At 42.4% G+C, this 24219-nt stretch overlaps 2 protein-coding genes across 5 annotated transcripts; one reads left to right on the forward strand and one right to left on the reverse strand.

The window, feature by feature from the left end:
• Positions 1-908: 908 nt before the first annotated feature.
• LOC119029868 (oocyte zinc finger protein XlCOF6-like) lies at positions 909-6177 on the reverse strand. Of its 2 annotated transcripts, none has more exons than XM_037117037.1 (4): positions 5826-6177; positions 5280-5394; positions 4128-4196; positions 909-3337 (listed from the first exon to the last, which is right to left on the reverse strand). In XM_037117037.1, exons 1-4 carry the CDS (start codon positions 6009-6011, stop codon positions 2073-2075), a joined length of 1635 nt encoding a protein of 544 aa, XP_036972932.1. In that variant the 5' UTR covers positions 6012-6177; the 3' UTR covers positions 909-2072. The 2 variants fall into 2 exon arrangements, with proteins under 2 accessions (XP_036972932.1, XP_036972933.1); XM_037117038.1 differs by lacking the exon at positions 5826-6177 and adding an exon at positions 5554-5818.
• Positions 5876-22788, forward strand: LOC119029871. 3 transcript variants are annotated; one of them, XM_037117044.1, is made up of 7 exons: positions 5876-6015; positions 10142-10256; positions 15245-15415; positions 19655-20179; positions 20560-20745; positions 21163-21273; positions 22183-22788. In XM_037117044.1, exons 4-7 carry the CDS (start codon positions 19889-19891, stop codon positions 22213-22215), a joined length of 621 nt encoding a protein of 206 aa, XP_036972939.1. In that variant the 5' UTR covers positions 5876-6015; positions 10142-10256; positions 15245-15415; positions 19655-19888; the 3' UTR covers positions 22216-22788. The 3 variants fall into 3 exon arrangements, with proteins under 3 accessions (XP_036972939.1, XP_036972938.1, XP_036972940.1); XM_037117043.1 differs by lacking the exon at positions 15245-15415; XM_037117045.1 differs by lacking the exon at positions 15245-15415 and having other exon boundaries at positions 21181-21273.
• The last annotated feature ends 1431 nt before the right edge of the window (positions 22789-24219 follow it).

Here is a 24219-nt window from a genome sequence, read left to right on the forward strand (position 1 = left end):
CTTCATTAGTGATCTCTGGGTAGAATGACGAGATAGAATGAATGACCTTTGGTGAGAGCCAGTGTGAATGTTTCCTCCTGTTACCTGCTCTCAGGTTAAAGAAAAGCTAACTGGCTGCAGCAGATCAGCATATTTCCAAATACGTAACACCATTATTCTAAACCCCACTGTCTCCTCTGAGCCCACTGGTAATATGTTTAATTCCCAACTGTGAACTCTGGACTGTGTTGGGAGGAAATGTGAGGATTAAAGGGGCGGGAACAGTAATTAATCAAGGGGTGTATTTTTAGTGCACTCCAGGTGCAGTGCTGCGCGCCGCACTGTGACGGACTCCACAGATGCTGTGCAGTAACACCGGTCACTCACATCTCAGGATACGTTTGAAATGACTCGGAGTCATAATCAACACGTGATCTTGGTGCTTCTGTCTTAATTATTTTCACTCTGGGCTATCCATCCAAAATAAACGTAGCTACTGCTCAACAATCTGAGCTGTACTTGTGACTGCACCTCGAGCCAAAATCCCAGCGTTGTTCTGCGTAACAGCATCTGCACTCTGCACAGTGCTGTTACACAAGGTCTCAGACACGCAAGGAAGCGTTAATTACCTTAGGTTTTTCCCTTTTCTTTATTGACCTCATTTACCCCCTCCTCCCCTTCCTTTGTTTAATGACAAAGGAAATTACCCACATGTAAGTTCATTTGTGTGATTACAACGAAAACCAATCAAGTGGAAATAACAGAAACATGAAACTGTAAGCGAGCACAACTCACACAACAGTCAAGTCGGCAGTGGGCAGCTAACTGTAAAGACACGCAAACAGCTTAAGAGAAGTCAGATTGAACCCAGTGATTACGCTGCTCATACTCTGCTCATACTGTGCAGGCAGTTAAAGTTAACTTATCAATGAATCCACAAAACATCGCTTTATTGTTTCAACAAGTCTGATTGTGTCATTTACTTGTAACAGAATGCAGCGACAAATGGAGTTGGCAATATGAATATGTCTTATTATCTTGTCTTGTGATGAACAATACTACCAAAAGTAAGTGGACACTCTAGACCAGAAAAGGTGCGTTTCAGCATACAATCATATTTTTGACAAATGGGTGCTTCCAGCTTTGTGGCAGAGGTTTGGGGAAGACCATATCCTGGCCTCGTCACTAGGGTTGGGTGCCGAAGCCACTCATCTCAAGGGTACCTGTAGAGTGTAGAAAGGAGGAGAAAGGGCAAGATGTCGCCGCTGCAACAAATCACAGTGATTCAGGCCAACACTCGCTACAGTATTTGTAATGTCGAGCACAGAGCTGACCGAGGCAACGCGTCTAAACAGAAGGAAACACCTGCTCAAAAGCAGAAGCGTGCACAGTGTTATTGGAGAGGTAAGCTCCTTCACGAGGAGCTAAAAGTGAGGCATCGAAGACTTTAACGACATCTTGAGGTAAATAGCAGGTGGAGAAGTTGTTAATGAAGATAACTGGACTATTATACTTTTTTGGTTGACATTATCTTCGCATTTCTACTAGCGTTAGTCAAAACTCAGCTAAAGGCTGTGTTCAAAGTCACACACCAACATGCTGTTTAGCTTGTTAAAACAGTGCGCGAGACACCTTAATATGAAACCACCAGTACATGAATTGCATAGTATTTACTGGCAATTATTATAGTATTCAAGCAGTGCTACAACAACGTTATAGACAGAGCCGATGCTTCAAATGTCAACAGTACCTAACCCTACTCATCATCCATCGTCAGCGTTGGACCTCAGTGCTCTCGTGTCAAAACTGGGAGTGAATCTCTACAGCCAGCTTCCAAAATGTGACACAGAATCTCGACTGATAGACCCTTTTAAAGAGAATATAGCCAGGTGTGCAAAGTTTCTACTGTTATTTTATACTTGCAACAAAGCTTGAAAGGGTCTCATACAGCCAGAGATATTAGAGGCAACTCTGTATATACAGACTTGAAAAATCTGTATTATCTCACAGTGTTTATCTTCACACTGCTCAGCCCAGTCTCTAGAGAACGGTGTGTTATCGTGCAGAAAGTGACAGCACCGAGGCAAAACGTTTTAGATTTTGACTGCAGTTCTTTCAGGTGGTCCATGTCCATCTGGCAGGTGACTCCTCTCGTGCTTCCTGAACTCGCTGCGGTACATGAATCCCTTCTCACAGACCATACACCGATATGGTCTCTCTCCGGTGTGGATCCGCCTGTGCACCTTCAAGCTGGTGGACTGAGTGAACCTCTTGCCGCAGATGTTGCAGCCGAACATCTTCTTCCCCGAGTGAATCATCACGTGTAACTTCAGATTGCTGGGGTTGCTGAACTTCTTCTCACAGTGATCGCAGGCGTAAGGCCTCTCCCCCGTGTGGACACTCATGTGATACTTGAGATTGACCATGCAGCGGAATTTTTTGCCGCACACGTCGCAGACTGGCTTCTGCCCGCGCTTCTTCCCGGTGTGGATCCTCATGTGGTTCTGCAGCGCGCTGGCGTGGCCGCAGCGCTTGCCGCAGGTCTCGCAGATGTACGGCCTCTCCCCCGTGTGGGTCAGCATGTGGTGCTTCAGAGCGCTCTGGTGGCTGCAGCCTTTACCGCAAACCTTGCAGGAGAAAAGCTTTTCTCCGGTGTGTTTGCTCATGTGATTTCTGAGGACGCTCGAGTCGCTGGAGCCGAAGCCGAGAACGTCGCAGCAGTTCTCCTTTTGCATGTGAGTCACCCGGTGAGTGGCCAAGGACAAGGACGAGAAGAAACTCTCGCCGCACATTTCGCAGACAAAATCTTTTTCCCCGGAGTGTAGATTCTCGTGATCAGCCAAACTCTGTCTGCACTCGAACGTCTCTGGGCAAAGAGAGCAGACAAACGTCTTCTTCAAGGCGCAGCACCTGTGCCGCTGAAGAGGCAGCAGCCCAGTGAACTGATTCTCACACAGTGTGCACACGTGAGTGATCCGTTTCGGCAGGCTGTGTTGGCGCATGTGTCTTTTGAACGTAGACTTGTACGCAAACTCCGTCCCACAGTCTGAGCATTTGTAAAGCTTCTCTCCGGTGTGACGCCTTGAATGTGCGGCGAGCCCCCGCAGTCCAGAGAAACGTTTGCCACACTCGGAGCAAAGGTGAGGTTTGGAGTGAGTCAGGTAGTGTCTGTCCATCAAACACTTCAGAGCAAAGGATTTGTCACAAGACGGACATTTGAACGGCCCTGCGGTCTTCTTCTTTTTAATCTTGGATGTGGTGCTGAGAACATCTGCATCCTCCTGGACGACGTCGTCCTCAATTACATCAGAGGCCAGTTCTGGGGATCCAGAGTTAGTCTCACGTGTGGCTGCATCAGCTGAAAACAAAAACAGGCTTCATTAGGGGACTTCAAACAAAGTGTGGTTTACATAATTAACCCAGATAAACTCAGCCACTCACAACAAGTTTAAATAAACTTTCAGTTTTCTTTTGCTCATTAAGAAAAGCTCAATTGTAATAAAAAGGGAAACAAGTTTGATTATGGTAAAGGAAAAAGAAACCTTTGCAATTTAGAACCTCTTCACTGGCTTTTTTACACTGCTGACACACAGCAATGGAGCAGCCACTACAAGATTTTGTTTTCAAGAGGCAACTGTGCTTCAGTGTGGAACACGACAATAAACTACAAAAACGACAGAAGATTTAGTTCCCAGAGTGACTTTAAGGAGAGGAATGGAATAATTTACAGCAGGTCCACTGAACTGCTTTTATAAGGCTAATTAGCCCACTACTAACAAAATGAGTTTATTTAAGCGCCACATTAGCCCATGGGCCACCAGTTCAATATGTGCGATTTACAAGAAAAACATCAGTTAATATATTGGGTATTTAGAAACCACATTCAAAACATGTTTCACAGAGAATGTGGCTGTATAAAATAGTCAGATTTTTCATTTAAGCCTCACAAGCCCCGTCTTATTGTGCTTGCAAATTATGTGATCGTACAGTAACTGGACGTGCTTTCTATGCCACACTGCTTTCGTCAGGGATTCCCTTGTCGAATGAATAATGCATCTAAAGACACATCCTGGCTTGAAGGGGGAAAAAGGAGGAAAATAATCAGTTCACACATCTGTTCTCTTGGTTTGTAAAAAGCCGTTAGTTACCAGGTATGATGATTATTCTTAAGTCAGCTGCTCCTGCTGCTGCTGCTGGTTCTTCAGTATGCAGCTCCTCTAAAAACACAAAACATCGAGTCACTTGCAGAGAATCCCTTAAGATATACTCTCTTAAAGTTGTCTAATTATTGTCTGAAGTGGGGCTCACAGCGTCACACTTTGAAAACCCCTGCATTAAAGCACAGCAGAGATATCTTACAGCAAAAATGAGAAAGCCGCACATGCCTCCTGGCTACAGTGCGTTGGTCGGAAACATGGTGCTTAACAGATGAGAGTCTGTACAATGAGAACCACTGCCAGGCAGAAAATCTGTTCCGCTAACTGTTTATAAATGGAACACAGAATGAGGGAAGATCTCAGCAATGGGTGGTGGAGAAATAAATTAAGAGCTGCATCACCATTGCCACTTGAAAGATTATGTCTCAAGGCGGAAATGTCAATAATCGGAAACTTTTAAACTAATTCTCGTTGATGATCACCTGTAGCAATTTGACTGAGACTGGGTTCTACGTTCTGATAACATAAGCATGTTGTGTTTTTTTTCTATGTTAGACTACTCGTTGAGTTTTGGTAAGGGTGGCGGAGCATGACAAAAGATTATAAAAGGAGATTCATCAGTTGTTTTTAATTGGTGATCATTAGAAATACAATATGTTTTTTAATTAGCAAGTGATGCATCAACATGCATCAACAAACGTTGCATCATCACATCATGACTTGAAATGACTCAAAATCAGCTTGAATGGAGAGGTGCCCAAAGATTCCCACTTCTAATCTCCACCATGGACATTGGTGTGACATCATTATTACTGTGATTATGAAAGCGGAAATGTGTTTTAAAGGAAGCTGATACTAAGTAGCCTTTACATTTCAGAGTAATTTAGAACTCTGAGCTTCCTGATTTGTTAATTCTATTGATTGACTGATATTAATGAAGAAATTATATCAGCTGACTGAATACCTCGATGACAAATATTCTCCTTTCTTACTGCTGATTCCAGTCCTTCCCGTTTTTTTCCTCTTCTGACAACAGCTCCTGGATGCTGATTCTATAATTTAACAGGATCTTAAAACCTTGATTTTAATATACAAAAACAGTGTGCGAACGTATAAAGCCACTCAAGCCATCAAATGACTTACGCTTGCGCCCTGTAGCTGGAGCATCCTCAGCCTCACACATGGACACTTTCAAAATCATCAGCATTTTCTCTACAGCACCTTTGGCCCACGCTGCCATGAGGGATGCAAACTGAGTCTGTGAAGACAAGGGTGAGATGGAATGAAGAGCAACACAAGTGGTTAGTTATACACGCACACACTAACAATTAAGTCAGTGAGCTGATTTAACAGGACATCGAAAAACTGAAAAGTTAACAACACGTTTTGACCTTAGAGAAAACTAAATAAAAGTTACTTTGAACAAAAGTGTGTTGTTGCACCAGAGTCCTTTGCACACAGGTCCTCTGCACTTGCACTGCTGACTTCCGCTGGCGTCCTCACCATGGCAACAACCGACAAGGCTCATGGGTAGAGTTGTTTTGAGTGTCGTAATAAGCCAAACAGTGGCATAACACAGCGGTTTCTCACATGTTTTGAAGTGAGGCAGTTTTTAGCAGCTGCACAGCTAGTTAGCTGGTTAACTAAGTGGCCGTTCTCGCGCTTGACAGCAGTGTGTGTGTGTGTTACCGTTATGGCTTCATGAAACTGCAGTCTCCCCTCCGGAGTCACCGGAGCTGGAGCAGAGCGCTGCCGAGCGGCCATGGCGTTAGCCGAGCACTTATCCAGAAGCGTGCCGAGCTCCGTCACCGCCGCTTTCACCACAGTGTCCATCACTGCTGACACCTGAGTCTCAAAGGTCTCCAGGCTGAGCATGCTTGTGAGTAACTTGACACTCTTACTGAGTTGTTTTCCGGCGCTCCTTCCTGGAAATCTTTTCTGTCCGCGGGGCAAGTTGTCAACTGTCCTGTTGCTCTGTTATCTTCTTCGTGGGTTTCACGGCTGAGAGCAGATGCATTTTAGAAAGACATCTGCCCCCTACAGGACACGAAGGGTCACAACAACAAACAGCCTACAGACATACCCAGCTGGTGGCCCCTGGGTTGAATGTGGCTCCTCACCTACCTCATTCTGGCCCTCTGATCATTTTATTAGTTAGTTAATTTGCTCATTTGTTAGGAGACAAACTAAGAACAAAAAGGTGCATTTTTTTTCTCTGCAACTCTGTATACATAATGATCCTTTCTAGAGTTTAACTGAGAAAGCAGAGAAAAATTAAAAGGTATATTGTTTTATCACATTTAAATCACTAGCTTTACAGGTTAGACACTGCTAATGTACTGTTTTTCTTTTTTAATCTGATCAAATCGACATTGTTATTTTTTAAATGTTATTTTGGCCTTTCCTCTCTAAAATGTGATTCTCTCCCCTTTCATTTAGATGATATAACCAGTCAAGCTCTCATGTTCTTGAGCAACTCCTTCAACCCTCACTTTAAAACAAATGATGTTAAGCACCACATTTGTGACTTTACACACATATACATACATACTAAAGTCAAAGAAATGCATATATTTTTCCATGTTTATTTGTATGTTTATGATTTCAACATTTGGGTTTGGTTAAAGGTCCACTGTGTAGAACAGTTGGCATATATAAAATATGATATTTATGTTTCTGATTCCATTCCATGTATGATCACCTGATTATGAGAGTCTGAAACTTTACCTCAAACTGAGGCTTTTATATTTACAGAGGCAGGGGGTTATTTTTTTATTATTAAGTATAATAAAAAGTATAATCCAGGCTTCAGTGTGTGGTTGTAATTCCTCACTGTACACACTAGAGGACAGTGAACACTCACGGTTACAAAGACATAAGATTCAGGGAAGATAAGATCCTCTGTTAAATGTAAGTGCTATACAGTGGGAGCAGTGACACACCACAGATCATTTGCTTTGTATCCCTGACGTGATGCTGTGCGTTGACTTGACTCCTGTTCCTGCTGAACTGAGCCAGTGTGTCTGATCGAACTGCTGTCAGCTCAGAAGGCACAAGAGGGAGGCCAGATGTTGCCACGGAATAATATCAAGACTGCGGTCGGACACTCCGCATGTGGCCCTCTGCTGGCTCCACTCAAAGCCGATGAGATACGTGTTGAATTCTGCACATTAAAGAAAACACAGTGGGAATTTAATTTTGATGCAAAACACACTTTCTTTATTGTGATAACATGCAGGCAATTAAACATGAAAGAGTCTGAGAATGTTTTCCGGTGAACTTTGTTTTGCGTCATGATATTATGATGTCTGTTATCATCAGTTCCAAGGAAGAAAAAACAAAAACCCTGTTTTTGGATATAATCTTCTCATAGTTAAAGGGAAACCTAATTTAGCACAACAGAGGGAGAAGGGTTACCAAACCTCGGAGGAACATCTGATAAACATGTAGATGTTCCAAGTAGGAAATGCCGCATGTGGCCAACAGAGGCAGACAGAGGGCAGAAAAAAAAAAAAAAACTTTGGCCAAATATGTGGATGTGGTTAGATGATAATGACAGATAATGACAACAAATACCTTTATACAAAATGTTTCATCATGAGAACATGAATGTGTTGCACACCAACCAATTATGATCCAGATGTGTTCATTGGCATTGATACAGTATCAGATTGGATGTTATTGGGTGTTATCCAGCACTAAATTGTTTTGTTTTAGAAGGCTTTTTTTTTTAGAAACATTTTTTTTTTAACTTTGCATCTGGGCACTGAGGCATACTGGCATTTAACTGGCTTCTGTGACAGTAAAGATAAATAACCTTACGCCAATGTATGTGTTATTTTGTCCGAAACACAGCTGTGTGGATATACTGCATATTTTGGTACCCCTGATTGGAAATTACTGCTCTATCAACGATACATTTTGAAAACATAAACATATTTTAGACTTAACAATCATTATAGCATCTATAATTGGCAAAGTTTTTCATTTCTGGCTTTTTTTTTTTCTTTTTTTTTTTTTTAGAAGAATCCCAATTCCAAAAAGTTGTATAAAACATGAATTAATAAAACAAATGCAATGATTCTAATCCATGTATAGGATGCAGTATTTGATGTTCAAACTTTTTACGAATGAATACCTACAACACGCAAAGTGAGTAGAATCACAGCGTCCAGACATTTTTGGAATCAGGGTTGTGACTAGCATCCACAGTTTGGTAGGTGAAGAGCATACAAAGAGAACAGGGAGAAAATAAACAGTGACTGGTTTACTCTCATTAGCAGTAAGTGACAAATATACAGTATATTGTTTTTTATTTCCAACATTGTTTCTTATTAGTGAACCGCCGATATTTTAAATACAGAACCTTAGAAACCATTTTCTCTCCATGGGCCCATTGATTCTCTGCTTCAGAAAGATATTTAACATCACCAGTTTTACACATTGTGTTTTTACAAGTCTTGGGGAGTACTGCTACATGTGTGATGAAGTAGTATACATTTGCTGGGGCCCAAGAGGAACCTGTATGTAACTAATAAATTGCCTTTACTGATGTCACTCAGTGGGAAAGTCCCATTGTGAGTAATGTTAGCGACAGGTTTTGAAAAGCAGTCAACTGGTCACCTACAACACTGATGGAGCCAGTATGGAAAGTTAAAAAAAAAATGACATCAATGAAGGCAATTTATTAGATCACATACAAAAGACTTTATTCAGCATTTTTCACATATGCACTAGTACTCCCCAAGACCTATATACACCCTTTAATGTGTAAAATTGGATGAGTTACACCTTTAATGTAGGAGCTGCTCAAACTCAGGTTTTAGCCGACATTCTCCGCTTCAAATAAACCAAAAGATTGGATTGACTCCCTGACTACCAGGAGGCTTACATCGAGCCTTCATGGGGCTCTAACATGAGCTCAGGGCTATCACTGAACAGAAAGAGTGTTAAATGGCGGGGGAATGGCCGGTGTTATTCTGTGTCATGCTCCATTATACTTACTGTCAACAACTGCCGAGAAGGACCAAAACCGACAATGTAATAGTACAATGTGGGAATTCCTGTTAGTTTTGCCCTTTTTATGGCACTCGGCGCCGAGCCCGATCTTTAAGTACCCCCCGCCTTTAAAACAGGCTCTGTCATGTTTTAAAACAGCAGGGCGCTGCAGTTTCTTGGAGGAAAAAGTGGATTTGTGCGCGACTAAATTCAGCTGTGGTTTGAGACATACTTGGTGCTCCAGTGAGTATTTCCAGCAGCAGGGCAGTGTTTGTGGGGTCGAGCCAAAGTAAACTCCAGTGTGCGTGTTCATGGCAATACAGGAACTTCTCTTCCAGTTTTTTAAATAGATTTAAGCACAACAATGGAGCTCCATAGCACAGAGGAAGAAGATGCAACAGGCTTTAACTTTTGTAGTGGGACACATCCACAGTTAGCGTTGGACTTTTGTAGAAGTCGTCAATGAAACAAACAACAGATTGCTGCCAACCTTGTCCTTCAGTGACGACAAGAGCGAAAGGTTTTAGGTTAGAGGTGCAGCGATTAGTCGATTAATCAATTAGTCAATGAAAAAGAAAATTAATCTGCAACCATTTTGGAAGCTGATTAATCATTTAAGTAATTTTTCAAGCAAAAAGTCAAACATTTGCTATTTAACTGTCCAGATCTTCTGCTTTACTTGATGTTCTCTTCTTCTTTCTTTAAGCACAGAATCTTCTGACCTCCTCATGTTTGTGTGTGAAACACTTTCAAATCATTTTGAACATGCTGAGTCTTCTTTTATTTGATTACAAAGATCTTCAGTAAGACAGGAACAACAGGTTTGGTTTTTTTGCCACACATACTTATCATCTCTGTACAAGTGCAGAACTTAGCCACTGTGAACAAATTGCTAAGACTTACTGTTCAGCAGTCAACTAAGCTCTGCACCTGATCAGAAACAGCAGAGACACACGACACAAACACAACAATCTGCTGATCTTGCCTCGAAACTCTTGCTCTTTCAGATTGATCTGCACACTGGCAGCCTGGAGAAATCCTCTCTTAGACAGGTGAGAAGCAAAACACGAGCAGGGCGAGGAAAAGCGTGACACTCTCCTTGTCCGAAAAAAAAAGAAACAGGTACGTCCGTATCCTCCTCCAGCTCCAGCAGCAGCAGCAGCAGTAGCAGTGGCTGACACCATAGCAGTGCAGTAATCCCTGGCAATGTGATTTTCATTATCTGTCCCAAATCATCATGCCAGAGACCCACACGGCCACAGCAGTGACACCTCGCCGTCCTCCAGGAAAGCTCACCGCTCTGCCCTCCGCTCCTCTCGTCATCTCTCTCCTTTCTCCTGCTACTTTTTCCCCCCTCACGTTCCACTCTCTCCGGTCCTCCCTCCCCCACTCTCCTCTCTCAGGCTCCCATGCTCGGTTTAACTTTGGGTATTTCCCTCATTAACTGCTACGCCTATATCAGGAACTCCAGAGAGGCCCGAGGAAGTCTGGCTCTGAAATAAAAATGACAGCGTGGTCCTCTGATAGTAACTAATGATAATCACCCCGTCTGCTGGGTGGCCAAGTCCCATGGCAGGTGGGAGGGCATTCTGGGACACCAAGCTTGAACAGTCAAGACAAAATGACAAAATCTTTCCTTTGATGTCCTTATTCTCGCCTTGTTTAGCGTTTTAACGCAGGAGGGGGATAGACCTGGATTTCGTTTTCGATCAGTTAAAGTTCATAAAGTGTTTTCTGTAAAAGGTTAACATTCGCCTCAACTTGGTTTGCAGGGTGGCTCTGAAGAGTTTGCAGCTTGAACGCAACTAAAACTGGCTGTCATAATCAACACGAGAGGTTAATATGAGTGCTGCAGTAATCCCCTTTCACACGTGCACTGATATCCCGAAACATTCCGGAGATTACCCAGAAGGAGCGGCATGTGGGAAGGCAAACGTCAAATCCTGGTGTCGAACCCTGCCAGCTCCCTGGTAAAAAGTGTCTGCTTGGAATCTGAAGCTAAGCTCAGCCAGTTTCTTTCACCCACCCTACTCCTGACTTAACACTCAAGGTATATTTCACGAGTTGACCACTTGACTGTGGTAGCAGTTGCTGTTCTTCGTATAAATAGTTGGCTCACTGGTTGACCGTGGCCCCTCGCACATTATCAGTCCTCCACAAAGGCTGCTGGAGAGACGACGTTGTGCATGAACGAGAGATTTATTGCTCCTCTGCAGCAGTAAACGGCACAACCGCCCGCAAAGAACTGCACTATATATAGTGAACACTAACATTAACTTAACATCAGTAAACAGCAGGATACATCCACTGGGTGTTCCCCCCCCCACCTGCTACAAAGAGCAAACGAGCTCAGCTAACCACTGAGAGGCTCCAGCAAAAGACTAGCAGAGTATACTTAAGTCCTTTGTAATACTCATTTAGTATGGCTTTTTGTTTGTGTGTTTTAATTTAACTTAATTGTACGTGTGTTTGGGTATACTTAAAAATGGTGCACCGAAATATTGGCTCATTTTAAGCTGTACTACACTTACTTTGAAAATACAATTATTTTCAAGTTCTATAGCTGTAAGACCCCCTAAACCTTCTCAGGTGTCTACGCCATGCCTCACTTTTCCCAGACCGGGAGTAATTTAGTCCTCACCTAGAGACAAAGTGGCTTGTGTAGCATCATACTCGCCCCAGAATAAACAGATGACTGACTTGATGATGAAGTGACATTGTAGTCCAGAGACTAACTCTGAACATCGAGGAAGAATATAATCCCTAGGGTTAAATCGGGGGTCGGGTACGTCTACCCTCTTCTCCTAGTTCAGGCAAAAGTTTCATAGCAGAAATGTATGACAGGTTGGGTTTGAGGCTTCAGTTAGTAATACATCAAGAAAATATATTGTCGGGTTAGGGCCACATTAAATCTGAACAGAAGTGTTTTTGCAGAAATCCTGAACTGTTGGTCATTGTGAAATATGAAATGACAGTGACATGAAGGGCTGTCCGTGTAATGACGAACCGCTGTCGCCGCATACCAGCAATAACTCCAGAGTTTCATCATCGGGTCGGATCCATCTGCGCCTCCTCGTGCAGCCACAAGAGAGGCCGTGTCACCTGTCAGCGAGGCCCTGGCTTTCCATCACAGCCTTCTATCGGTCCCGGCACGGAACTCACTTAATTAGAAGCAAAAGTTTGCTTTTGGCAGCACAGGCTCCCAACAGGAGTTACTCCAGGCTGCACTCTTAGAGCGAGATGAGGAGGAATTTATGGGGAAGAGAAAAAAAAAACATTGGTGTCCTATGATGGGAACCGCCATTCGGGGGACAGTATTTGACAGCCGTAGCCTTAAAATTCTGTGTCCTCGCTAAACTAATGAGAAAATCAGCCTCATTGTCAAATTGATGGTGATAAAGACTGTCTGACTGATCCTCACATCGTGGCTTGTGTTCAGATTTGCAGATGAATATACCACAAAGACTTCAGATGACATATTTTTTCTTTTTTGCGCCTGTGTGACAGACAGTATCTAATGCAGTAATCTGTATTCATGAGCCACAAACCAAAACACAAAGACCCAGCATGACAGAGCAAAACAAAAAAACTAGCCTGCAAATATCATGCCACTGTGAATCCACTTGAAATTCTGAATATAGCTGACACAGGCGGGGTTTTGTTTTTTTTTACTTGGGTGACGAAGGTGTCTGACACAGTTATGTATGGGAGCTGCTGCTGGCTGATCCCAACTCAGCTCCACTTTTATTTCTTTTTGCTTGTTATAATTAGATTGAATATATAAGGGGAAAAGTCATAATGTAGTAGTAATTATTGAATGCCAAAACTTATTGGGTTTTTTTGTAAATTCTGTCTCATTCTGAATTTGATGCCTGCGACTTGATCCGATATGTTGGTACAGCGGCACGTGTCCCACTGTGTTACGTCACCTCCCCAAGCTTCTGGGAACTGAAGACACCAGTTGTTAAGGTTACCCATTTTTCCTTGATATGCAACATCGATATTCCTCAGTTGCTCATCAAGGTCAGTGGGGTCTCCGTTGTTGTATATGGCGCTTCATAATGCGCATTTTCAATGTTGCAGGTCTGCACTGCAGGCAGGTCCACTTATTTTTTATACTGACGCCACGCTATTGTTGTCAGAGGTGTGGACCCAGATGTAGACACATACAGGCAGGCAGGAAGTATAACAAAAGGCGGGCTTTAATTAGCTGAGTGTCCAAATTCCATGCAGTACATCAATGTGAACAATAAAAAGGCAGGTGACAAAAGCTGGCAGGCAAAGGAAATAAACAAAGAAGTTGTGAAAACCATGATAGTGTTGGCATCAAACCAAGAATGAGAATTTATTTACAAAAATGTAATAAGTTGATGAGCTAAAAACATTAAATATTGTGTGTCTTTGTACTGTTTTCAGTCTAGGTCAAATAGGATTAGCACATTTCACTTTTGGTTTTGTTTATGTTTCATGCTGTGTCCCAACTGCACTGGACTCCAGGTTTTACACTTTGCTTGACCAACACTAGCAAAGTGAAGCTAGCAATTAGCTGGAGACCATAGTAGAGTAACTAGCTGTGAATTAAGAGGTTTTTTCTTTCCCCTGGAGATGGCCAAGACCACGTTGTAATCACATATCGGTTTGAGCCGGAGGCTAAACGTCTGACATTTTACACAGTCAGCAGGCAACCATGTAGGTTTTTGTGGTCGTCTCTCTTTGACTTGGATGTAAACATTATTGAAATACGCTGCCAGCAAGCAGTGAATTAATTATCTCCTAAGCTAATCAGTGATGATTTATGGTTTAATAATGGTTTATAGTTTTTTTCCAAGTCGTATATATATTCTACGCGCCCTTACGATGATGGATGCGTGCACCTCATAGTCGATGCATAGAGATAGCATTGAACCAAATGCATGGTGTTGACAAGTGTATTGCAGGTTGTCTGTGAAGACAGACTCCTGCAGGGCTGATAGTGTACGCATAATCAGCTCAGCACACTAACATCCAGATTGTTTCTGTCTTGGACGTAAAGATTAAGGTGCCAGCAGTGAATAAATTATCTCCTCAGCCAATCGCAGATGATTTATGGGTCATGGCTGCGTTCCCCCCGCTGCCTCTTAAACCCGTCACTCATCCCCCTTTCACATGTCACATAAATGGTTTGCATAATAAATTTTCTGTTCTTACTCAATCCCTGCGAGGCATTGTGTTCAGAGCCTGTGCGTGTTCGAGCTAAAGTGAGCACGACATGCTCAGGCCTCGCGCCAGGCGCAGTCCTGCGGTCTGCCGAGTGGTTGGCGGTGCATGTATCTGCTGGAGCCTGCTTAATGGGAATCACACTACAATAACACGCCCGATCCTGCATGCTGGGGTGTCAGTCTTTACATGCTTGATCCACAGAGGCATGACATACCAAGCGTGATCATGGCATGTGACCCCCGCCAGCTGTTCAGCCTCCCTACCTCTGACCTCCTGGCCCCTGGGAGTCAAAGCATGCTTGACTTGGTGGGGCCTTTTATGGAAGGTGGAGACCCGGTGACTGAGGGGCTGTGTTAGGAGCATTAAAGCACTGTGATGGAAGAGCAGGTTCAAATTCCTGGATTCCCACAGCACACACCACCAATCCGCATGCATCTGTAGGTAAAAGTTACTGTTGCAATTGAATAAAAGCTGATATTCCTGCACCCCTGGAATGATCATAGATGAAAATATAAGGCCCTTGTACAAGTGTCTCCTTTGCTAATGAGCTTCATCAGGTTTTGTCAGAGCTTGTTTTACTTTGTTCGACTTATTTTTTTCTTTTTAAATGTATGAATATACAAGATATTGTATAGATTTTAGCATTTTATCTGTTTTTATTGGATTTATTTGCTAGGGATTGTGAAGAAACAGATGAATGAATTGTTGGTATTTATGTTAGCAGCTCATAAATTAACATACTGACTAAAAAAACAGTAGAAAACTTAACCCTAACCCTAACTCTCACAGTAACATTTATATAAACTTTAAAAAAAGTGATTTTCCGATGACTGCATAGCATTTTGGATCCAAACACCAATGTTAAAACACTCCTCTTTCTTGTTGTTTCTCTTTCTCCACTGGCACTGAAGGCTCCAACCTGAGTGCAGGACACCAGCAGCCCTGCGGCCATCAGCAGCCCCTGTGGGCGCCACGAGATCATGTGACAGAGCTTTGATGAGCACATACTGTGTGCTGGCCTCACCGCTCTGCGCTCGCACAGCTATCTCATAATCAAACACGCAAATGGATGTATCTAGCATGTAAGATGCACATGCAGGCATTTATGCATGCACACAACACACGTTTTGGTTAAACTGCAGTGGCATTGATGCATGTGTGTCTGCATTTCTACAAAAAGTAGACTAAGCTTATCCACTTCCTGTGCTCCAGTTTCAATAGCTCGATGATTCAACGTCACCACCAAAAGCAAAGCAGTATCACCAGCGCTCAACTGTTATGACCACCTTTAATTATGCTTTACAAAACTCCCTGAGCCACTTTTGCAGAAATAATATCCATACCTGAACAACTGTTGATACGAATATCCATGACGCATGCTGAAATAGCTTTGCACGTTTTGCTTCGGCTGTTCTGGATCCCCTCAGTTGGTCAAGTTGAAAACCATCATACTGCAGATGTGTTAAACCTTTTTGTTACCCTTGTATGAAGCGTCAGATCCGGTGCAGAACGAAAAACTTGCGTAGTCCAAGCCACATTAGCTGAGAGCTGAGCTAATTGGTTCCCCTTACTGCAATCCTAAGACTCCCTTCAGATGAATCTCTCCTAGTGAGAAACAAGGTGGTCTGGAGTTTTTCCTCTTCATTTCTTGTCCAGATCGATGTGCCTCTGGCCAGGGGAATGACAGGTGCACCTGTGCTCTGAATCCCTTATGTTTCCACTACTTTTCATTAAATCAGGCCCTCTTTAGCTCCTCCATCACAGTGTTAGTATATTTAACTAGCTGGCTGCCCTTCATACTTGGAGCACAACTTAAAGTGAAACTCTCGGCAAAATGCAACCTAGGCTTTTTTTGTGAATGTACATGAGTCACACCTTCGTGGAAAAGCATAATTACAACGAAAGAGGCAGTTTTAGGACTGACTGTATTTTCATTTTTGGCTTTTGCTATTTTTAAAACACTAAGAAACTTTATGAAACGATATGAAACTTTGCTCGTAGTATCACCAGGGTCTCTACTCTACACATACCTCAACTGAACCACATACACTCTACCCACACGTGTAGATTTTTGGGCTAGAGGAAGAAGCTACTACAACATGAGTTGTTCAAAAACTTTCTTTTTTCGTAAACTCTGTGTACACAAACAATGTTCTCAATGCTCGTGTTCATGTGTAGAGACCCTGGTGATGCTACCAGCAAAATTTCATGTTGTGTCGAGCCTTCTTAGTTTTCAAAAATAGCGATTTTGATGCTAGTGTAAAAGTGCCCCATGCACTCCCATTGAAAATGAAGTTTGAGCTGAAAATGAAAATGCGGTCAATCTTAAACGTGAGTCTTTCGTCGTAATTATGCTTTTATACGAAGGTTTGACTCATATATTCACAAAAAAAAGCTTAGGTTGCATTTTGAAGAGAGTTTCACTTTAACAGGTTGTCAGTGAATGGCATCAGTGGCATACAGCGACCCAGATGTAAAGGATCGCTTGCCAGTTTGAATGAGCCAATCACATTTGATTTCATTTTTATACAATTTAGATCATATATTTTATACATTGAGGAAAAAAAATAAAAATTGAGCTTTAATTATTTCAACAGAGCTGAAGCCAGGAGACAGTTAGCCTAGCTTGGCATTAAGACTGAAAGCAGGGGGGAAAGAGCTAACCTAGTGCCAACTATTAGCTAAAGCACAAATTTTTGCTAGTCGTTACATGCCTGCTTTACAGATACAACATGTTCATTGGTGAACTTTTGAATAAGATTTTTTTTTGGACTGTTTTTGGACAGATCCAAGTGTTGTGTGTTTTCCAGTTGCCTCCAGTCTTCATGCTAAGCTCCAGCCCCATACTGAGCACACAGACATGGAAGTGATTCAGCTCCTCTCATATTCCATTTAAAAAAACAAAACATGTAACTAAAAACTTACTTTTTACTTTTTTTTTTCATTATTTCCACATTGCTCTGGCCCTTATCTTTTTTTTTAGTTTTTTGTAGTCTACATGATTTTTGAATAGTTAAGCAATCTTTTTTACAAGAGTTCTAGCATTTGTTACTTTTCTACATCTCCACTACTTTTATCATTGCTTTTTGTTTTTTACTAGTTCATCATTAAGCATTAGCTTAATCTTGCATTTTAAGTTGAAAGATTGAAATGTCTTGTATGAATTAGGACATTTCCATGATGACTTGGTTTACTTAACAACTACAATATAGACTGGATACACAGAAAACTGAGAAATGTGGTCAGGTTAAGCCTCTTCCACTTTTGGATAGGTAGTATTTTGGAGTTAAAAAAACAACAACAACAACAAAAACAGGCAGCAGTGACTGTGAAGGCAATATTGAAAGAATTGATGTTGCATTTTTGAAACACCAAATCCTTAATTCTGTTAATCCTCATAAGAACTCATTCAAATGTCTGTTAGAATAAAAACCATGCTGACTTACTGTTAGACGGTGGTCGGCAGACAGCCTCACTCCTGCAGTGGCCCAGTCACACTGCCTCCCTGTAGCTTTATCGTGAATCCTGAATGCCAGGAAGAAGGAGTGGGCTGAGACTGACGCCTTCTCTCCTTTATAAATCAGGCTTTATGGGTTGACATAGTGTCGTTTGTGCATTAGGCCTGCCCCGGCTCCAAAACAATTCAAAGAACAGTTTGTTGGTCTGTCCCTCATTGGCACAAAGCAGCTCTGTCAGCCTGAGCCTGAGAGTAGGAAGTCGGGTTTTGTCTCCATCCAACTGAATTCAACAACGCTTTATTGGTGTGGTGCCTTGAGTAAAAAAGAACAATCCAGCGAATACATAAGAAAATGAAACTACTTTTACACAGTACAGTGAGTTATACAGTCAACCGATAATTAACATTGATAGAGCAGATTTACTCTGTGGTCATCAGCTTTGTTACCAGAAACAAACAAGTTCTGATGAACTCATCTGTGTTCCTCCCGGACACTGTAGAGATCGGAGCCTGTGGGTGGGACAGAGTGCTGGTGTTCATTTTGCCAGCTGTTTTTGGTTTTACAAAATCAAAGGCTGGTTTTTAGTCATATTTAAAGGAGCAGTTCACTCCAAATTCAAAAATACACATAGTGTCTGTTGTAGAATCATGACCCTCAAGATAATCTACAGACCTTGTTGTTAGCAGTTTCATGTAGGCAACTGCATCCACTCATCATGGGTGAGAGGCTAGCGTTGAGGGCAGCGCAGAGTGTTAACATTAATGGCATCCTCCTCATCTGAGCTATAACATTAGCTAGCTTAGTTACTTGCATTACTTGAGTTTGGAAGAAAAAAGAAATGTATTTTTTATTTTAGAGTGAACTGTCTCTTTAATCGTCATCATTTTTGGTTCAGTCTAGTTGACTTTTTTCCTGTCAACTTTTCATCGAGGCCAAGTACGACATTTTTAGTCAAACCTAAACCAACACCGTCACAAAACCCACACTTTATTATGTTAGCGAGCTGACATGGCAAACTTTATAAAGAGTGAACACGTCCAGCAGACACGGAGCAACATGAGCACTGATTTAATGTGGTGCTTCTGTCCAACAGATTAATATAGATTTAATCACTGTCCTTTCAGTTCTGCTTTTGGTTCCCTTAAACCGCTAAATGTTTCACTATGTGAGCCATGTAGTCACTAAACGTGTCAAGATAATGGGGTTTTTTTGGGCGTTATTGTTGAAAACAGCTGCATTCTTGTTGTGAATGGAATGCAACAGCGAGAGTGAACCGGAACAATACAGTTACAGACTTGAAAACCAAATTATGAGCTTAAAGATGCTGTAAGCGACACATTTGAGATACAAGTATTCATGTGATCCTCTATTCACTGTTCACCTGATCCACTGTTATTTCGAGCTTTAGTGGCATCTGGAGGTGAAGCTACAGGTTCACCACTCACCTCTCCCTCTGGGGTTGATGATGGCTGAAAATGTGCAAAAAATGGCCACTCTCCAGAAACAGTGTTTGGTTACCCTAACTCTGATCCTCAAACAGCCAGCAGATGTCTCTCTTGCTTTATTTTAATGGTCACATTCAACGCAGGGTTGCTTGAGAGATGAGATAAGTGTTGGAGTGACAACTGTGGACCTGCAGCGCTCACTTCAAATTATGCACTTTATTAGCTTTTATAAGCATCAGAAAATGTTGTTCATATTTCATATTTCATTTCAATCTTTGAATAATGTTTCAACTGATATTCCGAGCTCTGGTATAAATGTTCCGATATTACAGCTCATGCATCACTTTGGGAACTCCCCCCATCTCTCTGTCTGCCTCTCCTCCCTCACCTCATCCTTCTATACTTCACCACTGTCAAGCTCCAGACCTCCTCCGGGAACATCCGAGGCACGACAGGATACTAGAGGCTCTGCAGATGTGGATTCACCTCCTCACTACTCCTGAGCTCTTAAGCAGCAGCAGTCTGAAGCCACAGATCTGGTATGCTGATCAGATCTGGTCTCGGGCTCTCAGGCTTTCGGATCTAGATCTTAAGGCCTGACTTGACTGACTCAAAAGGGACTTTCAGTCTCGACCCGATCAAATCCTGGAGGATGAGGGTGAGCCGGGTGCTGCATCTTTCCGTTTTGCTGGTGGGACTGTGTCAGGCCCACCGAGCCCCTCCACCAGGTGACCCATCCACATCACAGGAGGTGGGTGAAGTCCCGGTGGCCCAGCTGAGGATGCTCTCTCTGGGACTGGCTCACCTGTTGCAGGGGGTTGAGGAGAACGCCGAGCGGCTGGAGAGACAGGGAGAGCAGGTGGCAGCAGAGCTGGACGGAGCCATGAAGAGCCTGGAGAGCCTCCTCAAGCAGAGTTCACAGGCAGGACGCACTCACAGGCAGGTGAGGAGGAATTATCAAGTCACTCAGACAAACATCCAGACATCTGTGGTCTCTGACTTACAGGCCAACAGGATTTTCCCACAGCTCACACATATTTGGAAGTAGGAATTAAAAAAGTTCATTTTCATTAGCAAAGCATTCTGTTGTCAAACATTTTATTTTTTTGCACACCATGGAAAATTCAAGTTAACTCAAACATGTGACAGCGAAGGTGAAACAAACCTGAACTGTTCATAGTTGGTTTAAGGCATTAAGGCACGTTTGCAGCAAGAGAGAAAAGAAAAATACTGTGAATTTCCAGAAAGAATACTGTATCAGGTACACGCTATGAAGAATATTATTTTGAGAAATACTGTGGTGTAACGTTTTGTGTTTGTCAGGTGAGAAAGGCTGCCAGAGGGGACAGGCTGTGGAGGGCAGCCAGAGATCTGCAGAAGGGCCTGGAGGATCTGGAGGCGGAGCAGGGAGTCACGCAGCAGCGGATGAACCGGATCGTCCAGAAAGTGAGGAGCCTGACTGAGCCGAGGACGGCGGGTCAAACTCAGCTCCATGTCAGCTCCATGAAGGTGAGCTAAGAGCCAAGAACTTAAATATTAAAAGTGATGCCAACACAAAAACATATAAAGACTTCTGATTCTGAGCTGTATTCAGAGCAGTTTGCTGTTAAGTTGAAACAGGAAAGTGTCCTGTACTGTATATATTGGTGCCACAGAGTTAGAAGCACACTATCTAGCATGAAGAATTCCTGTCATTGGAACTCAGGGGCCTAACAGAAACCTGGAAACAGCAAACGGAGAATATGTGGACAGGGGCATCCACATACTTTTGGCCATATAGTTTATTGCATTATTTTTGCTTAACCTTGCTTTCTGTTCATTTTGTGTCGGTTTTCTTTGTAGCATCTGTGCTGTAGAGGACACGTTTATCAATAGACTTGACACAGTTGACTGTTGTCCCGGGCCAATGTCTCTGTTGTGATGCAGGCTGTCGTCGATAAACAGGCCCGGCGGCTCGCCAGTCTGACCTCACTGGTTTCAGCCCAGGACAGACTGCTTGACAGACGGCTGCAGTACATTGACCACCTGGAAAAACAGGTATAGTGTGCTGTACTTACACCTTAATCTTTCACTTTTGACATGTATTTGTAGGATTCAAACCCTATGAAATGAGGCACATGAAGTCATGTTATCATTTATCTTTTTTTTTAATTTGAAGTAATAATTAGTAATGACATACAAGTAATAATTTTAGTGGTACTAGTGACTCATTTTAAAGTAATGATGATGGCACATGTCATCCAAAGATGCTATGATTAGAAAGAACATGGAAAAAGAAATGTGCAACAAAATCAAAAACATTGAAAACAACCCAAAACAGATTTTCCAAAACACAGCGCAAACCTCTGCCAAGGCCCAACAGTCCCCTTTAATGCAGTCAAGCTTGTTCTGATATTAAACTTGACAGTCCTGTATCCCTCTACATTTTACCACCCATGACTGTTTATTATAACCTTAATTAAAGCGCACCACATCGAGCACCCACATCAACTTGTTTTCACAGATAAGAGCCTCTCTCAGTAGGTTTAATGGATTCTTGCTGACAAATGAACCAGCCCACCAACAAACAGTCAGCAAAAAAAAGGGACACTGGCGAAAACACAACCTCCATGGTGGAGACATGAAGTGAAAGTGATGAATAAAATAACAACAATGTGTTCTAGATGAGTAAAATAAAGTATACGATTTTAGGTGAAAGGTAGTTTAGTAGAGAGACTAGAGTTTCTTTTGAAGGCTGTAAGTGTGTTGCACGTTCTCAACTCTACAGGGAACTAAATGCAATGTCACTAAGTGATGTCAGAGTGTCAGCAGAACCACATCCTGCACCTTCAAATCAGTAAAATCGTGCAGATTGCAGAGTGTCAGTACCCAGGACTCTCTGATGGTTGGACTCTATAGTTTTCTACATGTGTTCATTTGCGACCTGTCTCTGTGTGTTTGCTTTAGGTGTCTCCCAGCAGCACTGAGGGCAGATTCTGACTTCCGACTGTGTCCGATGAGCACAGCTGCATCAACACACCACTAAATGAAGCTTTCTCTGAAACTCAAAAAGCGCTGTGTGTCGGCATTAACAAATGTGCAATCCCAATTTGCATTTAGACTACTTTACAACACAAACTGTTGATTACAACAAAAAATGTGTCAGAGGTTGCGTTGACATCTATTATCAGTAAGAGTCTGTTTAGAAAATGGTACCAAAATAAAACGCCCCTGTTTCTGAGTCGTCATGTTGTGGCTCTGACTTCCACAATATTGTGGTTGACGGTGGCGGTGAAGCGCCTCGTCAAGACACTTTGCTCACACGCACCCAAATAAACACACACACTCTGAAGTCAGAGAAACCTTCAGACTCACAACACGCACGGCCGAGTTTCATCACCCAAAAATAAATACCCTCGTCGAGGTCTGTCTCAACCTTTGTTGCAATCAGTTCAACTCGATGGGTTGCGCTTAGGTCATGTGTACCATAAAATAACACAGTAATATGTGTTATATGAAAGTTTTTGTGTTGAAAACGTATATGTTGGATTAAACGTGTGTGTAACCCTGTGATCCTACCCTCTTACTGAAGTTACATGAACAAATGATGGGGGGCCGGCATTGCTGACACCATTCATCCTATTACAAGACACTGTAACATCAACATGATTTTGAAGCTAAAAAAAAAAAGTGACATAATATTGCTTTAATGTCTAGCAAAGGAAGTGGAATATTCTCTCAGTAGATTATGATAAAACTACAAATATATTCTGTGATTATACGTATTGTGACGTGACAGAACACGAGATAGCCGTTACATAACCTCATGTGTTCCTCGACGCGTCCAGCTCCACATGGGCTCAGGGCCAGCTGTGTGAGTTACCCGTAAATGTTGTTCACTCCAGACTTTTGCAAGCATTTAGTGTCCCTCAGCATTTAAATACTGTAGAAAACTACATCAAACTACATCATTCAATTACTGCTTTGTGGTTGTATGCCCCTACTGACCATCATGAATCAGTTATATAGGGAGTGAAGTGAGACTCCTAAGGAATTTAATAGAAACCTGCTGTCTCCACTTACAGGCTGTGCTCTCAGAGGAGAGACAGCGAGCCTCGACACATGGTGCGACGACAATCACCTGGAGATCAATATCGAGTTTAGAGTTAAATTCCTTGTGCTGTGTGTATTCACTTGCTTTGTCAATAAAGCTGATTCCAATCTGAACACAGAGACGCTACAAACTGGTGCTTCACACGCACACAACCTGACAGCATAGAGGATCTCTACAATCCCAATCCCAGTTTGTGGGTGACGCCCAAGATTAGTGTCACCGATTACTTTAAATGTCAGACATTTGTTTATGTCAGCTTCCTAAATGCTGCTTTTCTCATCATTTATGATAGTAAATGAAGAGTCTTTGGGTTTTGGACCATTAGCTGGACCACAGAGGAAATCTGAAGGTGTAATTTTGGGCTCTGTGAAACTGTGATCAGCATTCTTCAGATTATTTTTGGCCATTTCATGGACTAAAGGATTACTTGAATAAAGATGCGTTGAGTGCTTGTTGGAGATAAATAGTTGACAGATTAGTCTAATTATCAGATCCAAGACCAAAGACAGAATCATCATCTATAAAATACATTTTTAATTTGCTCAGCTAACAAAGACAACGTCCATACGCCAATCAAGAATCACTTTTTGATTCATCCACCATACATACAGTACAAGTATTCAGCTTGTTCATGAGGGGGTGCAGCCTAAAAGTTTCAGAGCTGTTGGCCTTACATAATGACAAACGCTTACATTCTTTGATCCATGGGGCATCCTCATTGAAAAACCCTGAGAGCATTAGTTCTAATCCCAGTACAGTATAGTTGTAAGTATAGTATATGTAGGGAGGAACAGGAAATACTGTGGTGTCAAACACAAATCAGCAGCTCTGCACCTTCACAGCCGCACTGCTGCCAAACATGATAAAGGTTACATGTTGAATCCAGGAGG

Source organism: Acanthopagrus latus, chromosome 12, assembly GCF_904848185.1.
Source record: "Acanthopagrus latus isolate v.2019 chromosome 12, fAcaLat1.1, whole genome shotgun sequence".
Taxonomy (NCBI): Eukaryota; Metazoa; Chordata; class Actinopteri; order Spariformes; family Sparidae; genus Acanthopagrus; species Acanthopagrus latus.